The sequence below is a fragment of the Microtus oregoni genome, unplaced genomic scaffold (genome assembly GCF_018167655.1).
Source record: "Microtus oregoni isolate MIOR12 unplaced genomic scaffold, Mior012 000010F_ref0000083, whole genome shotgun sequence".
NCBI lineage: Eukaryota > Metazoa > Chordata > Mammalia > Rodentia > Cricetidae > Microtus > Microtus oregoni.
Window position 1 is genome coordinate 33,511,682 of NW_024543069.1, and position 20,418 is coordinate 33,532,099.

The 20,418-nt window shown below is 40.0% G+C and overlaps 1 protein-coding gene across 2 annotated transcripts; it reads right to left on the reverse strand.

Moving 5' to 3' along the window:
• Positions 1-338: 338 nt before the first annotated feature.
• On the reverse strand, positions 339-16,650 carry Plk4 (polo like kinase 4). Of its 2 annotated transcripts, none has more exons than XM_041659153.1 (16): positions 16,383-16,650; positions 15,663-15,758; positions 14,882-14,977; positions 14,692-14,806; positions 12,758-13,670; positions 11,725-11,825; positions 8,882-9,243; positions 7,394-7,498; positions 6,996-7,098; positions 6,320-6,469; positions 5,721-5,854; positions 5,549-5,640; positions 4,836-4,980; positions 4,206-4,334; positions 2,416-2,522; positions 339-913 (listed from the first exon to the last, which is right to left on the reverse strand). In XM_041659153.1, exons 1-16 carry the CDS (start codon positions 16,410-16,412, stop codon positions 811-813), a joined length of 2,781 nt encoding a protein of 926 aa, XP_041515087.1. In that variant the 5' UTR covers positions 16,413-16,650; the 3' UTR covers positions 339-810. The 2 variants fall into 2 exon arrangements, with proteins under 2 accessions (XP_041515087.1, XP_041515086.1); XM_041659152.1 differs by lacking the exon at positions 16,383-16,650 and adding an exon at positions 15,896-15,955.
• Between the last annotated feature and the right edge of the window lie 3,768 nt (positions 16,651-20,418).

A 20,418-nucleotide genomic window follows, 5' to 3' on the forward strand; every position in this document is an offset into this window, starting at 1 on the left:
CTTTCCAGAGGGGCCTGTGCAGGTTAATAGATAGCCTCCCTCTGCGCAGACAGACGTTTTCTCTGACTGCCTAGCAGCCACTCTATCACCCCAAATCTCCTTCAGGTCCCATGTCTTGTCTGCCCAGTAACCTCGTCTCTCCTGGGGCTATGAAGAAATGCCCAGCAGAGGGAGGCGGGAGTAAGAGAAGATAGAAAACACAATCAGTGGGTTAAACCAATAACAGCCCAGTCTCAAAAAATAAATGGGGGGGGGGGGGGGTTCTTAAACAGCAAACAAAATTTAAGAATGATCAACCTATTTTAAAATAAGTATTTAACCAAATAAAAAGTAAACTTACCAATGTGTTTATTTTATAAAATGTATTTGCAGAAATATTTAATCACACACAAGCGCTACAAAAATAAATATAAAATATACATGTTTATATACTGCTTATATATACATTATTTACATCTTCAAAACTACAGGCTGTTTTGTCCATGATTCTCACTGCCTTACTAGTACAGAAACAACAAAAACAAACACAGCACACAAAGTTTAGTGCAGTACAAACATGAGCACACAAAGTCTGAGTGAGGGATTATGTACTTGGAGAAAAATCAGATGTCCTAGTTTATTTCATCACCACTGTATTTGGTAATGAAATTTTTATTCTATTTTGTTTTCTTAGCATATTTTTTATGATACAGATTATAATTCTGTTTAATAGAAAGGCTTTCTGAAGTCATAGTAAACTAAAAAAAACTCACTTTACTTGAAAGCCAAACAAAGTCGTTTATTAAATACAGACATCTGAAAGGACTTTAGTTAGTGAACACTAGGAGTTGGACTAGAAAACATAAGAAGGATGGACGAAAGACACTGTAATTTCTGTTTGATGTATTCTGGCAATTTTTCATTTTCTCCATACCTAAATGAAGCAGAAAAACAAACAACTTCAACCCATAGACCTTAAGAGAATACTCAAAAGCACATTTCTCTCATTTAAAGACAAGAGGTAAGAAAACAATACACTTACTAGAATTCCAAAAATCAACTGAAGTGTATGCAATTTGTTTCTTTCAAAAACAGAACACTTGTTTTGTTTCATAGGTGTATATACTCAGTACAAGCATAGTACTTTTTTAAATAAATATTTTTGATCTGTGATTAGTTGAACATTCAGAGATAGCACTTATATATTGTGAGGACTAGTGGCTTGCCTTCAAAAATGGTTGTTAGTACTGGGTGGTACAGTTCAGTTACAGGGCTTGCAAAGCATTCACAAGGCCCAAGGTTCAATACCTACCATAAACAACAACAAGTCTTAAAACGCTTTCAAAAGTTGGGATATAACTTTTTTTTTTTTTTTTAAAAAAAAGATTGCCTGCATATATGCCTGCAGGCCAGAAGAGGTTGCTGGGAATTGAACTCAGGACCTCTGGAAGAACAGGCAGTGCTCTTAACTGCTGAGTCGCCTTTCCAGCCTGTGATATAACTTTTATTTGGAAAAAACAACCAAGTTTATTTAGTTAATTTAGGCTTCTTTGAAATGGGTCTCATAAAACCCAGGTTGGTGGCTATGTAGCCAAAGATGGTCTCTAACTCCTGCTGATTGATGGTCTGTGCACCGCCACCACATCCAGCCTGAGGTCAATGTTAGATGTCTATCTCAATCACTTTGAGACAAGGTTTCTCACAGAAACTGAGGCTTACCTATTTGACTAGACTGGGTGGCTTGTGAGCCAAGAATCAGCTTGTCCCCAGGGTGCATACTGCCTTACCTTTTTCTTTTTTTTCTTTTCTTTCTTAAAGATTTATTTATTTATTATGTATACAACATTCTGCCTTGATGTATGCCCGCACGCCAGAAGAGGGCACCAGATCTCAGTACAGATGGTTGTGAGCCACCATGTGGTTGCTGGGATTGAACTCAGGACTTCTGGAAGCGCAGCCAGTGCTCTTAACCTCTGAGCCATCTCTCCAGCCCCTGCCTTACCTTTTTCATGGGTGGCCGGGGCTCTGAATTAAAGTCCTGCTTGCAAAGCAAGTACTTTAGCAACTGAGCCATCTCTCCAGCCCTCCATGTGCTTTGTGTTTGGTTTTTGAAACAGAGTCTCACTGTGTAGCATCTGGCTAGTCTGGAAGTCTTTATGTAGATGTGGCTGGTTTTAAGCTCTGTCGCCTAGGTGCTAGAATTAAAGGTATGCACTACCACAACTGGCCCCTCCATGTTCTTTTAAGTAAATAATCTATATATACATCGAATAGGGTTATTCAATGAAATTCAAAGAAATCCTACCACTTGAGTTGATTATGAATAGTGTAAATAAAAACTGCCGAAACACTAAACTTATCAAGCCACTTATTTCAAAGTATAGAGAAAGGAAAATGAGCAAGCACTGAATCCCACCCAGCGCTGTAAAAACTTACCTAGTTGTCTGACCATCTGGTGATGTGTAACTGATGGAAGATACTCCTGCTTGGACCACTAGCTGTGACCCATCATTAAACTGAACCCACACAGCTCCGCTAGTTAGCTAGAAAAGCAAGAAGACACAGAAAATGACTATACAAAAGACACAACTTTTTTGTTTGTTTGTTTTTTTTGGCAGGGGTAGGGTAGGGTTGGTGGTTTTGAGACAGGGTTTTTCTCTATAGCTCTGGCTGTCCTGGAACTCACTCTGTAGACCAGGCTGGTATAGAGAGATCTGCCTGCCTCTACCTCTCAAGTGCTGGGATTAAAGGCGTATGCCACCATTGCCCAGCACAAGTTGCAGTTTTTAAGGGCTAGCTTAAAATGTGTTCTATAAAGTTTTGTTTTATTCATTCAGTGTTTTAGATTCCCCCATCCCACCCGACCCCACCCCTTTTGAAATAGTCTCAGTATTAGCACTAGCTGGCCGTGAACTCATTGAGATCTACCTGCTTCTGCCTTAAGAGTTCTAGGATTAAAGGCACACATCATATTTAGTTACTTTATTTTCATGCCTATGGGTGTTTTTCCTTCCTGTTATGTGTCCATGCAGCTTGCTCACAGAACCTGAAAGAGGTCAGAAGAGGGCATCAGATCCCCTAGAACTGGAGTTACAGTCAGATGTGAGCTGCCATGTAGAATAAAACTTTATTCAGCAAGTGCTCTTGATCATGGGGCCGTCTCTCTAGCTCCACAGTTCATTTTTAAGGCAGGGTCTCACTCACTACATAGCCCAGACTGGCACTGAGTTCACTCTGGCTTCTACTTCCTAAATGCCAGGATTCTAGGCATGTGCGAATACATCCAGACCCAACACGGCGTATAAAACAACTGTCTCCAATAACTGCAAATTTGAGTTTCTAATTATTTTAAGCACCGAAAATACTATTTTCCTTTTTTCTCTTCAGATCATTCTTCTAGTGGCTAAGGCACCACAGTACTAAAATGACTCAATATATTTGGTTTCTCACAGATAGCCACTGGGTTATTTATGTAGTTGTTTTTTCCATATAGCCATTTTCCCAAGATAGGACTGAATGACAAAAGCTCCCCTATTTTATCTCTTAGCTACTGAAAGTTTTCTACTACAAATGGAAAGGCAAGTGGTATAGGTGAAAACAGATGGCCACCTGACCACAATAGCTCTGTATTCACACCAGACTACAGTTACACACACTGCAGGACTATGCTTACCAATCCATCATTATAGAAAACAGTAAGTTTTACCAGATTACTTTAGGGAACAAACTAGACAATGTGAGAAACACTGGACCACACAGTAGGTGGTACTCAACAAATGTCAACAAACCCCATGAAATACTAGAGTCAATTTTTACTTAATTGTTAAGTAAAAATACATATGCCATACTCCAAAATTTCCAAACTTCAAACCTTCTGATAACATATACAATGTAATATACACTGACATAGTTTTGCAAATTTCAATTCAATGTTAATTTCATTTCTGCAATTTCAAATATCCTAGACATTCACTACTCTGCACAACCCCTTATCATGACATCATTTACACTGCAGGCAACCTGATATCAATATTAGAAGCTTCTGATATATACCAATTTTAAAAAAGCCAAACTTTTAGGAATATATCCAATAAAAAATATACTTAAAAAATTCCTAGAAAAGAGAAGTTGTTAAAATAATTTATATTATTGGATAATAATTTAATCAATGAAAAAAAATCAAGAGGTCTACAGTGAGGAAATCATCTTTCTCAGAAACATCTTACCTGTGTAGCCCAACCAACATTTTTCACAAAAACCGATTTCAAAAGCTGCGCTGATTTAGGAAGACTGGAAGAAGAGAAACTTGCTCCTGTGGAGGTGGCTGTGTGGCCGAGTCCTTCAGCTGTAGCAGTCTACAAACAGTAAGGGAGAGGAGGAGCGTGTACATTTGTATAGTCTTTACTGGTATGGCAGTTCACTGGGGAAATCTAATTACTCATTTTTTTTTTTTTGGATTTTTCGAGACAGGGTTTCTCCATAGCTTTTGGTTCCTGTCCTGGAACTAGCTCTTGTAGACCAGGCTGGCCTCGAACTCACAGAGATCCGCCTGCCTCTGCCTCCTGAGTGCTGGGATTAAAGGCGTGCGCCACTACTGCCCGGCTAATTACTCATTCATTTGTGAGCGTGAGCCATAAAGCAGCTGATAACACATGCAAGGACCTTTGGCTAATTCAAGCAGGCATATTGCAAAATAGCTCAGTGAGAATCAGTCAGTAGGTGATGATGTATTTTTCTGGGTGGTGCTGGGATCTAACCCATGGACACATGTTAAGCATATATTTTACACCTGAGCTGTACCCACAACCCACACCTTCACTTTATATAAGGTCTGCATGTGATACATGTTTACTTACAGAAGGGTTGAGTACCGGTGCCTGTGCGGGAAATGTCGCACTGTTCATGTTTAATCTGCTGGGTAATGCTTGCTCTCCCTTTGAGTAGCTTGGGTCCACAGGAGGTGGTGATAAGGCTTTAGGTGAACTAGTATTACCAGGTTTTCTGAAGGAAAGAGAAAGGCACTGCTATAGTTACCTAAAGCTTTTCAATATACAGAGAACTAAACATTTATTTAGCTTGTGTGTATGTGTTCGACACAGGGTCCCATTATGTAGAGCAGGCTGGCCTTGAATTCAGAGATCCACTTGTCTCTGCCACTCCAGTGCCGAAATTAAAGGTGTATGTCACCACACCTGGCTAGTTAAATTTTTAAATTTCAATTTTATTTACTATGAATGTCTGTGTAAATTGTATGGGAATATAGGCGCATATATGCTCCAGAGTGTGTATGTCTGGAGATTAAAGAATGACCACTGGAGTAAATCCTTGCCTTCAGTTTTATATGGGTTCCAGGGAGCTTGCATTTCAAGCACTTTACCCAGTGAGCCATCTCATTGGCTCTTGTAGCTGTTTTGAGGTACAGTGGCCTCCAATTCTTCCAGCCTCTACTTCTTAGGTGCCAGGATTATGGAGTGTATCACCATGCTGCAACTCTAAACATCATTTATAATGAAATGTCCCAATTGCATCTTAAACATTTTAGCCATAGTTAGGAATTTTAAGCTTTTACCTTCCTACAATTATTGGGAAGAACGAAGAGCTCCTGCTTCTCTTTTCCTCTTCTGAGATTACAGATTCTAGTGCCAAGCAGACACGATGACCCTATTACAGAGAAGATTGCCTCGTCAGTAGTTCACGGCTTTAACATGTGATTGTTAGTTGGATGAAAAACAAGTACATACCTCATTAGCATGGTCCATATATATTTTCATTTCCTCTTTCAAGCTGGTAATTTCACTTTCACATTTTAAAGTATAAGATTTGCCAGTTTTTTCAATCACATGAATTAAATCTTCTGTTTTGTGTATTTTGGCTCCTGAAAATTAAGCAGAAAACCATTCTTTTTCAGTTCTTTTACTGTTCCTATACTGAATTACTATACTAGTACATAATGGTGGTCAGAAAAGTTATTCACATCATTTATTGATCATTTGTAAAATGGCACTCCAAGTATCCAGCAAAGGTAAGGCACCATTTTCTCTCTTTAGCATGTGTCTGACCTGAGTGCACAAAGGCATAGCACTCATACAAAATAGCAGGGATAGCTGGAATCATGTGCTGGGATGTGCACATCGGAACCCTTCATGGAGAGAGACAGAGAATGCTCAGAGACTGTTAAACCCATCCATTTGGGTTTCAAGGAAGATATGGATAATGCTTTTCATGCAGTTTATGTTATGAACTGATGCAAGCTAAGCAGCCAAGAGGACTATATCTCATACATTACAGATGAACTGCTGGATGTACAACCATAAATCTGGATCACATGTATTATACTCACCGTCATAAAACCAAACCTCGAAATCAGCACCAGGAGAATTCTCCATCAAAATACATTTAGCATATCTTGTAAAATAAGTGATTTTGGGAGTTTTAGATCTCACGAGCTGAATAAATCTAGAAGCATACTGATATTTTCGCCAGTATTTTTCTGAAGAAGAAAAACACACATAATATTACAGAAGAAAGAATTGACTAAACATACAGTTATATCTGCATTCAGATTTCTGGTAAGGTTAGACAGCTTTCTTGTTTTTGAAAACAAGATGTGTTTATTTAGTAGTTATTCCTCCAAATCACAGCTTCTAGGAACTTATGCAGGAGGTAGCCAGTTACCAACAATTCAACTATACTATATATATAATCTCTCTCTCTCTCAAAACTAGATACTTCAAGCTGTAATTTTTGATGACTCCAGATAGAGCAATAACTAAACAACAGTTCTGATGTTACTAATGCTGCAGAGTTAGTTTTCACTTAAGGGGTTTGTGGCAGTATAACAAACGAACAGCAGACAATGAGTGGTTAAGGTACACCAAATCGTCCCAGACACAAAGTACAAGAACATGACCAGCAGTCAGACTGAAGCCAACGTAGTTACAATTTACAACCATACATACAAAATTTATGTGCATATAAATCTATTATCTCAATCCATGTCCTGAAAATGTACATACCCGGCAAATTGTCAAAGCTGTACCTACTGATGTTGTCAGTAGGCAAAGGTGGTCTATCAGCAAGAGGAAAGCCTCGTCCATCATTTGGGTAATAAACAGTGATCTGATTAAAAAATAAATAAAACTTCTAATTGTATGCTATTAAGTATTATCCTTTGCTACCAAAAAAATACATAAAGTTCTGTTAAGCATTAATTTAGAAAAACATTAAAATAGTTTCTAAAAGTAATAAAGTATTCTAATCTAAAATTTTAATTTTATTACTAGTTACAGTTATTTTTATTTTTCAGTTTGTGAATTCCAAAGATACAGATTAAATACCATATTGTAAAAAGACCTCAGTGCCAAATGTTTAATGCCACACCTAAAATTGCAAGTGAATAAAATCAGTACGCTACCTTAGTCCCGTCACTAGAGATCTGAAGAACTTCTTTCACGTGTCCTTCAGATGTACACTCTTTTAGAAGTTCCACACACACTTCCTCTGAATCAAGGATGCTCACCTAGGGAAACAGAAAAATCAATAAATTGTTTTTTAAGAACACTTCTGGCACATAATATTTAAGAGGGAAAAGTACTCAACCATAGCAGAACCATAAAACCCAACAGCTGCTGCACTTTCGCAGTCTACAATAGCGATGTAGTTGGGTGCAGCTGTGAGCCAGAAGGTATAAAGGTGAGAATGTGTAATCAAGTGTGAAATGCTAACCAATGAGCAAAAGGCAAACAGAAGGTAGGGTGGGGAACAAGGACCCTGAAGACAATGGGGAGCCAAACAAGGCAAGACAGGATGACATGGGAAGCAAAGAACAAAGAGGGTCAAGATGGAATCACATATACTCAGTGACTTCTCAACACAGAAATGCATATTGCTTTAATTGTAGTTGTTTTTTTTAAAAATTATATTTTCTATATAACCTTTGATTTCAAATGAAATGCAGAACATCACCAACTGTAGGTGTAAATAAAGTGATCAATGTAGCATGGAGCCAGTATTATTTTCACAGAACTGTCTTTTAAATATAAATAATTTAGGGGCTGGAAAGGTGGTTCAGTGGTTAAGAACAAGTTCTGCATTTGTTCTTGCAGAGGACCTTGGTTCATTTCCCAGAATCCACATACATACCATAACAATTACAACCATACATACAAAATTTATGTGCATATATAACTGTAACTTCAAAGCCAAGGAATTAATGCCCCTTTTTTGGCTTCCCTGGACACTAGGCAAGCATGTAGTGCCATACAGACATGTAGGCAAGACACTCACAAACACAAAAATCGAAATAAATTTAAAAAATCAGTAAGTTCAAAGTTCCAAACTTATCAGAATCAATTAGCCATTGTCAGAAGCTAGAGGGTAGTAGGCAGGGTGGTGTATACACCAAGAGGGTAGTAGGCAGGGTGGTGTATACACCAAGAGGGTAGTAGGCAGGGTGGTGTATACACCAAGAGGGTAGTAGGCAGGGTGGTGTATACACCTAGAGGGTAGTAGGCAGGGTGGTGTATACACCTAGAGGGTAGTAGGCAGGGTGGTGTATACACCTAGAGGGTAGTAGGCAGGGTGGTGTATACACCTAGAGGGTAGTAGGCAGGGTGGTAGTATACGCCTGTACTCGTAGTGTTCATGAGATGGAGGCAGAATATCCAAAGCCAGCCTGGATTACCTACTGGAAACTCTTAAATAAACACAAAAACCCCCAAATATTACCTATCAAAACTAGAGGGAAACAAAAGCATTTTTGCATGGATACTCAATTTTTTCTTGAATGTTAAGTTTATATATCTCAAATTCCAAAGATATCATAGGAACTAAAAAGATCACACTTAAGAATTGTATTCTAAGAAAATGTCAAATAGTAACTTAGAAAAAATAATTGACATACCACAGCCTTTTTTGTTTTTTGTCTGATTGGTTTTAATCTGTGAGCAATCAATGGAGATGTAATGCTTCGTAAGGTCGGTTTCTGGTGACCCAACGCTGATTCCATACTTGTATTCTTGCTTTGTTCAGAACGAGTATGTAAGAGCAGCTCTTGTTGCATGATCTCAGGTTTACTATGATATGCAGTCATGTACTTCCTGGTACTCGGCTGCTTCACAGGATGAACATTAGCAGAAGTATCAGCATTCTTGCTGGCTCTCGTATCAGTCCAAGCATTTCTTAACATGTCCCGTGAATCTGGACAGCCCTGGAAATCTCTGTTTGGGCCAACGGTGTTGTGCTCATTAGTTTCTCCTAAATGAGCTAAAATATACATTAAAAAATCAGTTTAGTAAAATGTAGCACAATGTAATTATAAGAGCATAGCAGGGAGGATGGTCTTTATATGTAGCTCTGAATATCCTGGAACTCAACAGATGGGCTTGCCTTGGCCTCCCGGGTTTAAAGGATTAAAGGCATGTTGCACCACACCCTGACTCTAAATAGCATCTTTTAACAATAGAAAAAAGTCAATTATAAACATTTGTGTATTATAGGTTTCTTTAATCAGTAAGTTGTAGTTGTTCTTTGCCAAATGGGGAACTGTGTACTGAAATGATAGCTATGCTAATTTCTTACACAGTAACTGTTTTACTATTTATAACTTTATTATGTATCTTAAATATATGAAATTTCTTTTTAAAAAAGAAGCTACTAAGAAAATGAGCTCTTAATAAAGTAAAAAAGTAGTTAAAGGAACATTTAAGTCAGGTTGAAAAACTTTTAGTATTCTTATGGCTATGAAAATGTACTAATATGAAATCAATTTTTTCTTCCTTGGTTTTTTGAGACAGGGTTTCTCTGTGTAGTGCTGGCTGTCCTTGAACTCAGAAATCCGCCTGCCTCTGCCTCCTCAGTGCTGGGATTAAAGGTGAGCGCAACCAATGCTTGGGAAATCAAATTTTGAATCAAAGCAAAGCCAAGTCAATGTTCATCAGAAGGGGTTCTGATAAAAATAAGCAAATTCTTTTAATATAAAGATTGTTTATCACATCTCTACTTAGAAAATGTGCAATTAAAAGAAAAACATTGACTCCTTTCAGTATCCCTATTTGCACCTATTGCAGTCTTCCTGAATTCTACACCACATTTCATGTGGTATTTTGTTGATGCATGTGTCTGTGGCCCCTGTGTGTACATGTGTGCTATGTACACGCAGTGCTCAGCTACCAGACCTCCTGGAACTGGAGTGTCTGTGAGGAACCTGTGTGGATACTGGGAACCAAACCTGGGTCTTCAAGGAACAACAGCAGGTGTTCTTAACCACTGAGCCATCTCTCCAGGCTAGAGTTTCCATTTTTAAAAGGGCCTTAAATAAATAATTTAATTATATAAAACTCTCTGTGGTAAATTTTAATTATTTTACTTCTTTTTTTTGAGACAGGGCCTCACTTATGTAGCCTAGCTGGTCTTGAAGTCATGGTCCCTATACCTCAGTCTTCCAAGTGGTGTAATTAAAGGCATGGGCCACCATGTCCTGATGCTATTTTTTTTAAAGCCTTAAAATCATCAGTTATATAAAACTCTAGTTCTTCAGGATAAACTCTCAGAATTTTCATAATTTTATCTTAAATGATTGTAAAGCTTCTTGTCCTCACATTCTCATTATAAGGGAAAATATTTTCTTTTTTTTTTATAATTTTTTTTTGAAGATTTATTTATTTATTATGTATACAACGTTCTGCCTTGATGTATGCCTGCACGCCAGAGGAGGGCGCCAGATCTCAGTACAGATGGTTGTAGCCACCATGTGGTTGCTGGGATTGAACTCAGGACCTCTGGAAGAACAACCAGTGCTCTTAACCTCTGAGCCATCTCTCCAGCCCCCGGGAAAATATTTTCTATCAAGTAAAATACTTTAAAATTGAAGCACAACGACTATATATTTATATAAGGTTTATTTTTCCATCTCAGAAAAGTCCATATTACCAAGTAAAAATAACCTGTAAATAAGTATAAGAATGCAAAACTATGTCCAGGGCAGTTTTGTAGTTTAAAAAACATACAAACAACTAGTAAGCGCATATGGTCAGATTAATTCTCTTTTAGTCTTCTGAAAATCCTATTTCTTGGCAGGGCATAACAAGTCTGCCTCATGAGAGCTATCATCTCACACTCCACACTCCACCAGGGTGAAAGACGATCTCCTCCAGATGCTGCCTTTTAATTCTCTCTTCCCACCACTATTTTCCACCCACCTTCTGTGAGTGCTGTTCATTAATGAGACACTTAATCTCCAGTCTTAATAATGACCCAGGGACAGCTGCTTAAATGTTTAAGGTTTTAGCTGTGTATTTCAATATGAGGAACTATTGGGAAACTAAAATTCTCACATCAGCTTCTCACAAGTAAAGTCAGGCATCCTCTGATTACTTCACGGGCATCGATAACAGCAGTTTTTGACACAGGTTTCACCAGAATAGGCTTAAAGGTCCAGCCTGAGCCAGGACTACTTGAGAATCCTTGTTCTACTTAAGCACAGATCAGGAGTGCAAACTGAGTTGTGTACACTTTGCTCATGTATAAATAGCTTTCTTCTTAATATTTGTAATGAAAACTTAACAAATTAATCATATACCATGAATATTAAGAACAGGTTAAATATTCAAAAATGTTAAGTGTTTATTATTAGAATACATTTTATTGAAATTTATTGGAACTGTTTTCTTACATATAAGAAAACTGCAATGTTTAGCAGGTTCAAGGCTATTAAATTTTGATTAAATACTTTTATTAAAAACTCACCATTCATTTGCAGATTCCCAAACCACTGCTGTACCATTTCCATCTGAGGCGTCTGGTCTGCAAATGGAAAAGGAGTTTTTCCTAGGCAATGATGACTGGAACTAAAGAGGGGAAAAAAGAAATCTCATAAACCAATTATCGGGGAAAGAGGGAATGGAGACAGAACCTGGGGCTACATACATACACACTAACTAATGTGTTCTATGATAGCAGAATTCCTACACACTAAACATTTTAAGGCAGAAACCTAGAAGAGGGTTGGATACCCGAATCTTGATAATAACTGTAGAAAACAGTATTTGTATAATCATCTCTAAAATTCCTAAGCCAAAACGCCATGGCACTATAATGGCCCACTGTATCTACTAATCTTCTAGAAGTTTATATTTCAAATAATAAAAAATTACACACAAAAACCCACTGAGGCACAAAAATTAGTCAGTACCACAGCTCCTCCTCACTAAGCCTCAGCAACTATTAATCTTATACATGCAGCAACTATTAATCTTATAGGGAAAAACCTGCTCAATAAATAGTAGTATGTTGTGCTAGAGATCTGCTGTAAATAACATACCTAAAAATTTAAATGTATTTATGAACATATAGGGTTTTTTTGCAGTGCTGAGGACTGACATGAAGGCACTATGCATGTTCTCCCACTGAGCTATATATAAGCTTATATGCACTTAAGAGACCTTAACCAACATTAATAACACAAAAAGACTTTGTTTTGAAAAAAAACTAGAACTTGCTGCCACATAGACTGGATTCAGCTGCATGAACCTTCTGCCTGTGTCTCCCAAATTGTAGGACATGTGCCACTATGCCTGGCTCAAGATTATAATTCTATCTTCCCACTTTGTTTAGATGCAGCTTTCTATCTGTGCTTATACAGTGTTTATCAAAATGCTTTTGACAGAATTATCCTTACAGTGCTTGGTCATTATTATGTCTTACAAAAGATCTACAAGTATTGGCTGTTTTGTCTTTAAGAAAATTAAAAAAACTGATTCTGCTGTTTGTGGTGAAATACCTGTCTTCATTTTCATCCAGGGATCTTCTGGGCTTTGAAAGCATTTCTACTGAATGACATCGTTCTAGTGAGTGTGTTTTTGCTCGAGATGGATTAGAAGTGCTGGATCTATCAGAAGAATGAGCTCTGCGAAGGTATCGAGAATGTGGCCTTTCTTCTGCATCTTCGATTACTCTTCCCCGTCCCCTATCACTAGTTTCTTGGTCTGGGTTTCCCCACTGCATACAAAAATTGCTTCCATCTCCTGAAGAAAAGTCACTTAAATTCTTATTTTTTGGAAATACAGTAATTTTATTTGGAAGTGACTGGCCAATCAAAACTCTTCTTCTGTCAAGTAAACTACCGTTCAAACTGGTACTGGAAGAAGCTGTCACTGTGGAAATCGTGGCATGCCCACTATCCATTGAATCCTCTACAGTCCCCAAGTCTTTACTTTTTGTTGAAGGGTTTCGTGACATAAAAGGATGGTCCAACACAGAAGACAGACTTAACCGATCTGCAGGATTTCTACGAAGTAACTGGTGGATGAGGTCCTGGGCTTCTCGTGACAAAAAGGCTGGCATTTCATAATCTGCTAATACTACTTTATTCAATGTGTTCTTGACTGTATCAGTGTCAAAAGGTGGTCTTCCAATAAGTAATGTATAAAACATACAGCCCAGTGACCAAATGTCGGATTCCAGTCCATGTGCACTTCGAGTTGCAATCTCTGGTGAAATGTAATTAGGAGTTCCACACAGTGTGTAGTGCTTTTCATGTGGCATTTTCAACTGCGTTGCTAGTCCAAAGTCAGCAATCTTTATGTTCATATTACGTGTAAGTAAGATGTTAGAGAGTGTGAGGTCCCGGTGTAATATGCCATGAGAATGAAGATACAACATTCCTGTGATGATCTGGTGCATGAAGTGCCTAGCTGTGAAGACGGAAAAAAAGACAATTCAAAAGTTCTGGAAAATCCAATGTTTAGAATACATGAAAAAAACCTAGTACGCATGCCAGAGTATTACATTAAAATCCTAGCTATAGTTTCTTATTTGATTATCCTTTCCCTTTAAGGCACACCTTTAATTTTCCAACATGAATTTTTTAGTTATACACACTGCACACATACGAATATATCAGTGGAAAACAGAACCCAGGGCATGCATGCTGAATAAACAGGCTACCACTGAATTACAGCCCTAGCCTTATTACTCATACATTTCACAGGTTCTTTCCATCTTTGTCTTAAATTTTGTTGGTGGGACGGAGGTGTATCTCTGGTTGCATGTAAGTTTTAAAGTTTAATTCAGGCTAACATAATCTTTTCTTTATAATGTCTTAATAAATCCTTAATAAAAAATTACATAGCAGTCTCAAAAAACACAGATGCACACTTATACACACAGCTAAAGAAATAAAATAAATAAGAAAGAGAAATTGTTGAGGCTGAAAAGACTGCTTAGTGGTTAAGAGTCCTGGCTGATCTTCAGAGAACCTGGACACCCACATGGTGGCTCACAATCAAGTTCCAGAGACAGAATATCTTCTGCACTCCTTGGGCACCAGGCATACATGTTCACAGATGTACATAGAGAAAAAAACCCATATGTGTAAAATAAAAAAAATTATAAATATTATCTTTGGTGGGATGTAAGTTTATATATTTAAATATATAAAAAGTAAACTGGGTGCAGTGGCACACACCTTCAATCCCAGCAGGTGGGAGGCAGAGACAGGAGTCTCCCTGCTACTTCAAGATCAGTCTGGTCTATATATTGAGTTCCAGGACAGCAAGAACTACATAATAGACCTTGTCTCAAAAACATAAAACATTTTTTTTTTACTAAATATTACAAAATAGCACATTTTTCAAAACACCTTCAAAAGTCAAGTGTTTACCAAACAAAAAGAAAAAAAGAGAAAAACTACCCCATCCCAAAGAAGACACCTACCTTCACTTTCTGAGAAAGGTTTCATCCGGTTCTTTAGATACCTGTTCATTTCTCCATTATGGCACATCTCTAACACCAGATATACGTAATTGTTATCTTCAAAGTAATTGTAAAGCTGAAACAGAAGAGGGCGCAGTCAATGACACAAACACCCAGCTCTCCCAACTGCTTCCATACACCTGTATCTTACCTCCAAAACAGAAGGGTGTTTCAACTGGCAATGTATTTTCACCTCATTTTGGACTCTCTGAACCATTCCAGCTTTGTACATGGCTTTCTTGTCGATCTAAACATAAGAGGCCAGATTTATTTGATGATAATGATCCTTTGGTTTGAACCCAGGGCCTTGTGCACGCAAGAGAAAAGTACTCTATCACCAAGCTTATATCCCTAAGCTCAGATGAAAGCCCAAATATCAATCTAAAATTGTTGTCTTTTTATATATCTTTAAAGTCAACTTACTCTTATCTATTTTCCACCCTTGCACCTACTGAATGTACAATTGCAGCATGTCCAATACATTTCTGTTATTAACAGAGGTTGGCTTTGGACTTCTGATCTTCCTTTTTCCACCTCCTCAGAGATGGGATTATAGGCATGCACCACCATGCTCGACAATAATGGTAGTTTAGATTACTATAGCCACACATAAGAGAAATATATAAATAAATTGTCTGGACGTCTTCCCATCACCTTAAGTATTCACAATAACAAAATGTATAGAACCTTCAGGTAAGCAATGTTAAGGGTCTCTTAGATGTCCTTAAGTTCAGCTGCTGAACTTAGTAACATTGTCTTTTGGTTAGGTAATGTATTCTACATACATATATACACACACACACACACACACACACACACAGTAGGGTGGTAGTGTGCACAGCCTCTCGTTGATAATGACTGTGACATTTTAAATAGCATGCCTTCCTAGAACCTTGCAAAATACTGGAGAAGGCTCACTAACACATTCTTACCATTTTGATTGCAACTTCCAAACCCGTGTGAATGGACTCAGCTCTGTAGACTCCAGCAAATGATCCTTTACCAAGTAGATTTCCAACCTTAAAGTCCTTATTAAAAAAAAATATTAAAGATTAGATGTGTTTGACTCGCAGAACTAGAAAGTGAGAAAGTTGGGTAAGAACTGGAATAAATCTGGCAAAAAGGGCAGAGAGGAAAGAGGACAAGGTTCAAGCAGCCATCAGACCTCGATGATGCAGGTGCCTGGGGAGGCAGGCATCTTGTCGCTCCGGGGGACTTGCTGAGCTCCAGCCGGGAAGGAGACTGAGCCCTCTAATGAGCTGGTTAGCTCGGCTCCCTCCTCCCGTCCACCCGGCTCCCGCCGCCGCTCCCGCTACGGTAACCGCCATCCCCGGGGAGGGGCAGGCGGAGCAGCTCCCCAAGCGCGGCTTTGGAGGCGGGAGTGTGGTCCCGACGCCAAGGGATGGGGACCGGGCGGGGCCCACAGCGGGTGACACACCTTCAGGGTATCACGCCCCACGGGAGCGGGGAGAGGGAGAAGAGGCGCCGAGGGGCGGGCCGCTCCGCCCGCCTCCGTTCGCCCGCGGGGCCCCAGCTCACCTAAGCGGGCCCCAGAGCGCCGGGGAGCGCCTGCGCCCGCCCGCCCCGCTCCACCCGCGTCTGGACCGAGCCTCACCCCGACCTTACGTCGGCTCCCCGTCGGCCCGCCTCACCTCGATCCGCTCCCCGATGCACGCCGCCATGTTCCCGGGCCGCGGGCGCCCCGGCCTCGGCCGTCTCGCAGTCCCTCCGAGGCAGCGCTCCGAGCAGCCAGCGGGTCTTGGCGCCCATCAGGCTGTCCTTCCTATGCCGCCGCCGCTGACGACGCCGCCGACGCCACCGAAAGGTACCCCCGGTACCTCCGGAGGCCTGGGCGGCGCCTCGCTGCTCCCATTTTGAAAAATTCCCGCCGGTGTCTGAGCGAGCCAGTTTGGCGATGACGTCAGCACGCTCGCCGCTTCTGAGAGGGCGAGAGCGACGCGCATGCGCATCTTCCGGGCCTCTGCGCTCTAGGCCGGAAGTGGGTAATGGTTTGAGGGAAAGCGGTCAGTGTGAGACTGACCAGAATGCCGAGTTAGCTGTGTGCGTTTGGAGCTGGTAGTTTGTGTCTTGACCTGAAGGACGAGTCTGTTTCAGACTCAGGGGCGTAGTGCAATAGTAGAGGGTCTTCCTAGCACGCTCCGGGCCTTGGCTCTCCCTAGCAAATCTTAAAAAAAAAGTGTTTAGACTTAATTTAGAGAGAGCTAGCTGGAAACAAAGTCCAGCCGGGCAGTCGTGGCGCACACGTTTAATCCCAGCACTCGGGAGACAGAGGCAGGTGGATCTCTGTGAGTTCGAAACCAGGCTGGTCTACAGAGCAAGTTCCAGGACAGCCAGAGCTGTTACACAGAGAAATTCGAAAAACCAGAAAAGTCCATTGCTTTTCCTTAGAACACCCTCCATGTACCCCGTTGTGGTAATGTGTGTGGTGATTTAAGAAAATGACCTGCACAGGCAAAAGTGCCATCTCTGCTTTAAAGTAAAATACGGTCTGGGGATGAAGTTGAGTGGTAAATGCTATTTAGCACTCACAAGTCCTTGGGTTCCAGTTCCTCCTCTCCCAGCACCCCGACCCCAATATTAAAAGCTAGGCATAGCAACTCATTCCTGAAATAACACCTACGGTAGGAGTGTTGCCCTGAGTTTGAGGCCAGCCCTGGAGTCTTTAACATGTTCCAGGCTAACCTGGGCTACTTGTCTCTTTAACAAAAATTTATTCTGAGCTGTATGTGAGTGACTTAGACTAGGGAATCAACACGTTTCCTTGAAAATTGTTCTGGAGGAAAGAGTAGGTGCAAGGATCTTTACAAGCAGAAAAAGAGGTAATTACAAATCAGTGTTAGTTTCCAGGCAGGGGTTTGCTTTTTTAACCTAATTGTCCCGGGACGCTCAGATGTAAAAAGATTTTCTGAAGGCCCCACGTAGTGTGTTATTTCTCAGTCTGCCTGTTTTACCTCCTTTAAATAGAAATCCCGATAGTGTTGGTCAAGCGGGTGTAGATGCTATCCTCAAATGTCGGTGACTCCAGGACAAGTAGTGGGGCAGGGAAAAGATTCATTTGGACAGTCAGCAGACCAAAATGGCAGCTCTTTGGTTGCTAACAAAGATCATCTTAGGGGGCCCAGGGTCTCAAAGGGCCTGTAGTTAGGGAGGGCCTCATTCGGGGCCATTTTGTCTTTGCTTGTAATATCTTTGAGATAATCACACATTTTAGATGAACAGCAAGCTAAGCATTATTTCACAAGAACTTGGCCGGCATTTTTCAGTTACTGTGAAAATCTGTTGGACTGGAGATTTGGTGCTGTGATTGAGAACTTCCTGCTCTTGGTGAGGACCACATTTGGTTATCAGCACTCATGACTATGAGCTCCCCTCCTAACTCCAGGTCCAGGGTCTCTGATGCCATCTTCTGGCTTCTGTGGGCATCACACTCATGTACACCAATCCTTAGTCACATACACTTTACAAGAATAAAATTTAAAACCAAAAAATCTCATTATGTGCTGGACATTCTCAGAGTTGCTTGAAAACAAAGATAAACATGCCAGAATGCCTGCTATTTGAAGCTTGCATTTTTGTGATAAGAGATTATATATATGTAACTACACATCAAACAAAAAAAAAAAACCACCCGTGGGATTTAATGGCTTCAGCCTTAGTTTAAGGAATATTTACATTTATAGAAGTATTCTCTAATTTTCGACATGATTTAACGCCCTAGAATTTAAATTTCAAGCACATGAGCATATAGAATTTCTTTTGTAATGTCTTACTAGGCAATTAAAATTTTTTTGACATAGGGTCTTGGTATGTACCTCAGACTGGCCTTTCAAGTGTATGCCACCATGTCTGGCTTCATAGGTGAATTAGACTGCTCTCTAAATTCTGATTTTGGTATTCCTTCGGTATTCCTCGGCTTTACTTTGTAGCCTACCATTTTTGTAAATATTCCACGTGCATTTAAACTTTGGGTCCATTAAAAAGTCCACGCCTATTGCTATAAATCCAGTCCATCTGGCCACTTTTGTTGTTTTATTTATTGCCTCCATCATCACTGTTCCTGTGGGCTTCACCTTCACTGGCAGTTGCTTCCTATGTTCTGAGACTGTTGTGTCAGAGCTGTTACATTTCTGGTGAATTATCTGTAATCAAAGCAGCCCCTGTTTACATTCTAAATGATTCATTTATCCTATTCACGTAGAGGGCACACAATATTTACATCAACACATTCAGTAGGCATTTTCTTGCCATAAATTTTTCTCTTTTATCTTCTTTTGGGTCTTTTGGAAAGCCAGAAATAGTCTTCAAACTGGCAAATGTATGACACCTTTTAGTTAGTGGTCTTAGGTTTTTGTTTACTTGGATACACGGTCTCTGTAACCCTGACCATCCTGGTTCTGGGTATGTAGACCAGGATGGTCTTGGACTTGCAGTGAACCCCCTCCATCTGCTTCCCTAGTGCTGAGGTAACCAAAATAAGTGCCCCATCTGGCTCCTAGATTCCATTTTTATTTTGTGTGATTTTAGTTAAGTTATCTCCTACTCTTCATGTCATTCTTGCCATCTCCCATCTAAGGAAACCATTTCAGGTTCAGCCTGCTCTACTGGCAGTGGGTAAAAAGGTGGTCAGAAGAATCACTGCCGAGTGCTGGCATGTTGACACCATGCTGCCTGTGAGCATCGTGAATCATTTATGCAAAGGGGGAAATTCCAAAGGTAAATTATAAAAGACACACGCACAATCTGACAGTCCCTTGTCTCTAAACTGTTCTCTTTCCTCTTATATTATGAGCAGCTTAACTGAGTAAACACCTATAATTCACCCATTTAAGACTTTAGAATATGTGTGTTTCATTAGGAAGCTTACAGTACATGGTATAAATGGTTTTTTTGAGATTGAGGACAGACCTTTTAATTTTTTAAGGCTTTCTGACCACTCCCCCCGGAGATTAATAGTGCATTCATTTTTATCAGTCAGTCACAGCAATTATTTTTTGTGCCTGGAACTGACTTTGTAGATCAGACTGGCCTTGAGCTCACAGATCCTCCTTTCCCTGCCTCCCAAGTACTAGGATTAAAGATGTACACCACCACTTCATCTTATTTTTTGCTCCAGATCCACGTGCTTCTACTTGCATTTTACTGAGACATCTCCCGAGCCCCAGGAACAGCAGTTCTTTTTATTATTCTTGTATCATGTGTGTCTGTGTATGTGCGTGTGTGCACGTGCGCGTGCATGTCATACTCAGGACAACGTTGTATAGCTGGTATTATCCCATCATGGGATCTAGGCAACAGACTCAGATCCTCAGCAAGCGTTTATTGGTTGAACCACCTTGACAGCTCCAGGAGCAGCAAGTCATAAACAGAGGACACAAACCTCTGTTCTTCTCAACCTACTAAGAACTTCCAAAGCTTTCTTTCTTCTCAACTTACTGAGAACTTCCAAAGCTTTCCTTCCATCGGCACATCTAACATTCACAAACTATCATATAAGGTTTCAGAATTAAGTGTCTGAGTTTGCAGATCTTGACAGGTTACTCAAAAACTTTGATTGCTATGCAGATTTCTTTAAAATAATTTGGTGACCTGTCCTCAGTGTTTCATGCAATGCAATGATATAGTTCAACACTTGAATATTAAACCTCTGGTGTGCAAAACTTATGGTTC

Coding starts and splice junctions, on each gene's coding strand:
- Plk4 (XM_041659152.1), bottom strand. CDS start 15,928: ATGCCTGCCTCCCCAGGCACCTGCATCATCGAG. Junction 6,470..6,995: donor CAGCTTTGACAATTTGCCGG/GTATGTACATTT, acceptor TTTCTTCTTCAG/AAAAATACTGGCGAAAATAT. Junction 4,981..5,548: donor TTCCCAATAATTGTAGGAAG/GTAAAAGCTTAA, acceptor TCTTTCCTTCAG/AAAACCTGGTAATACTAGTT.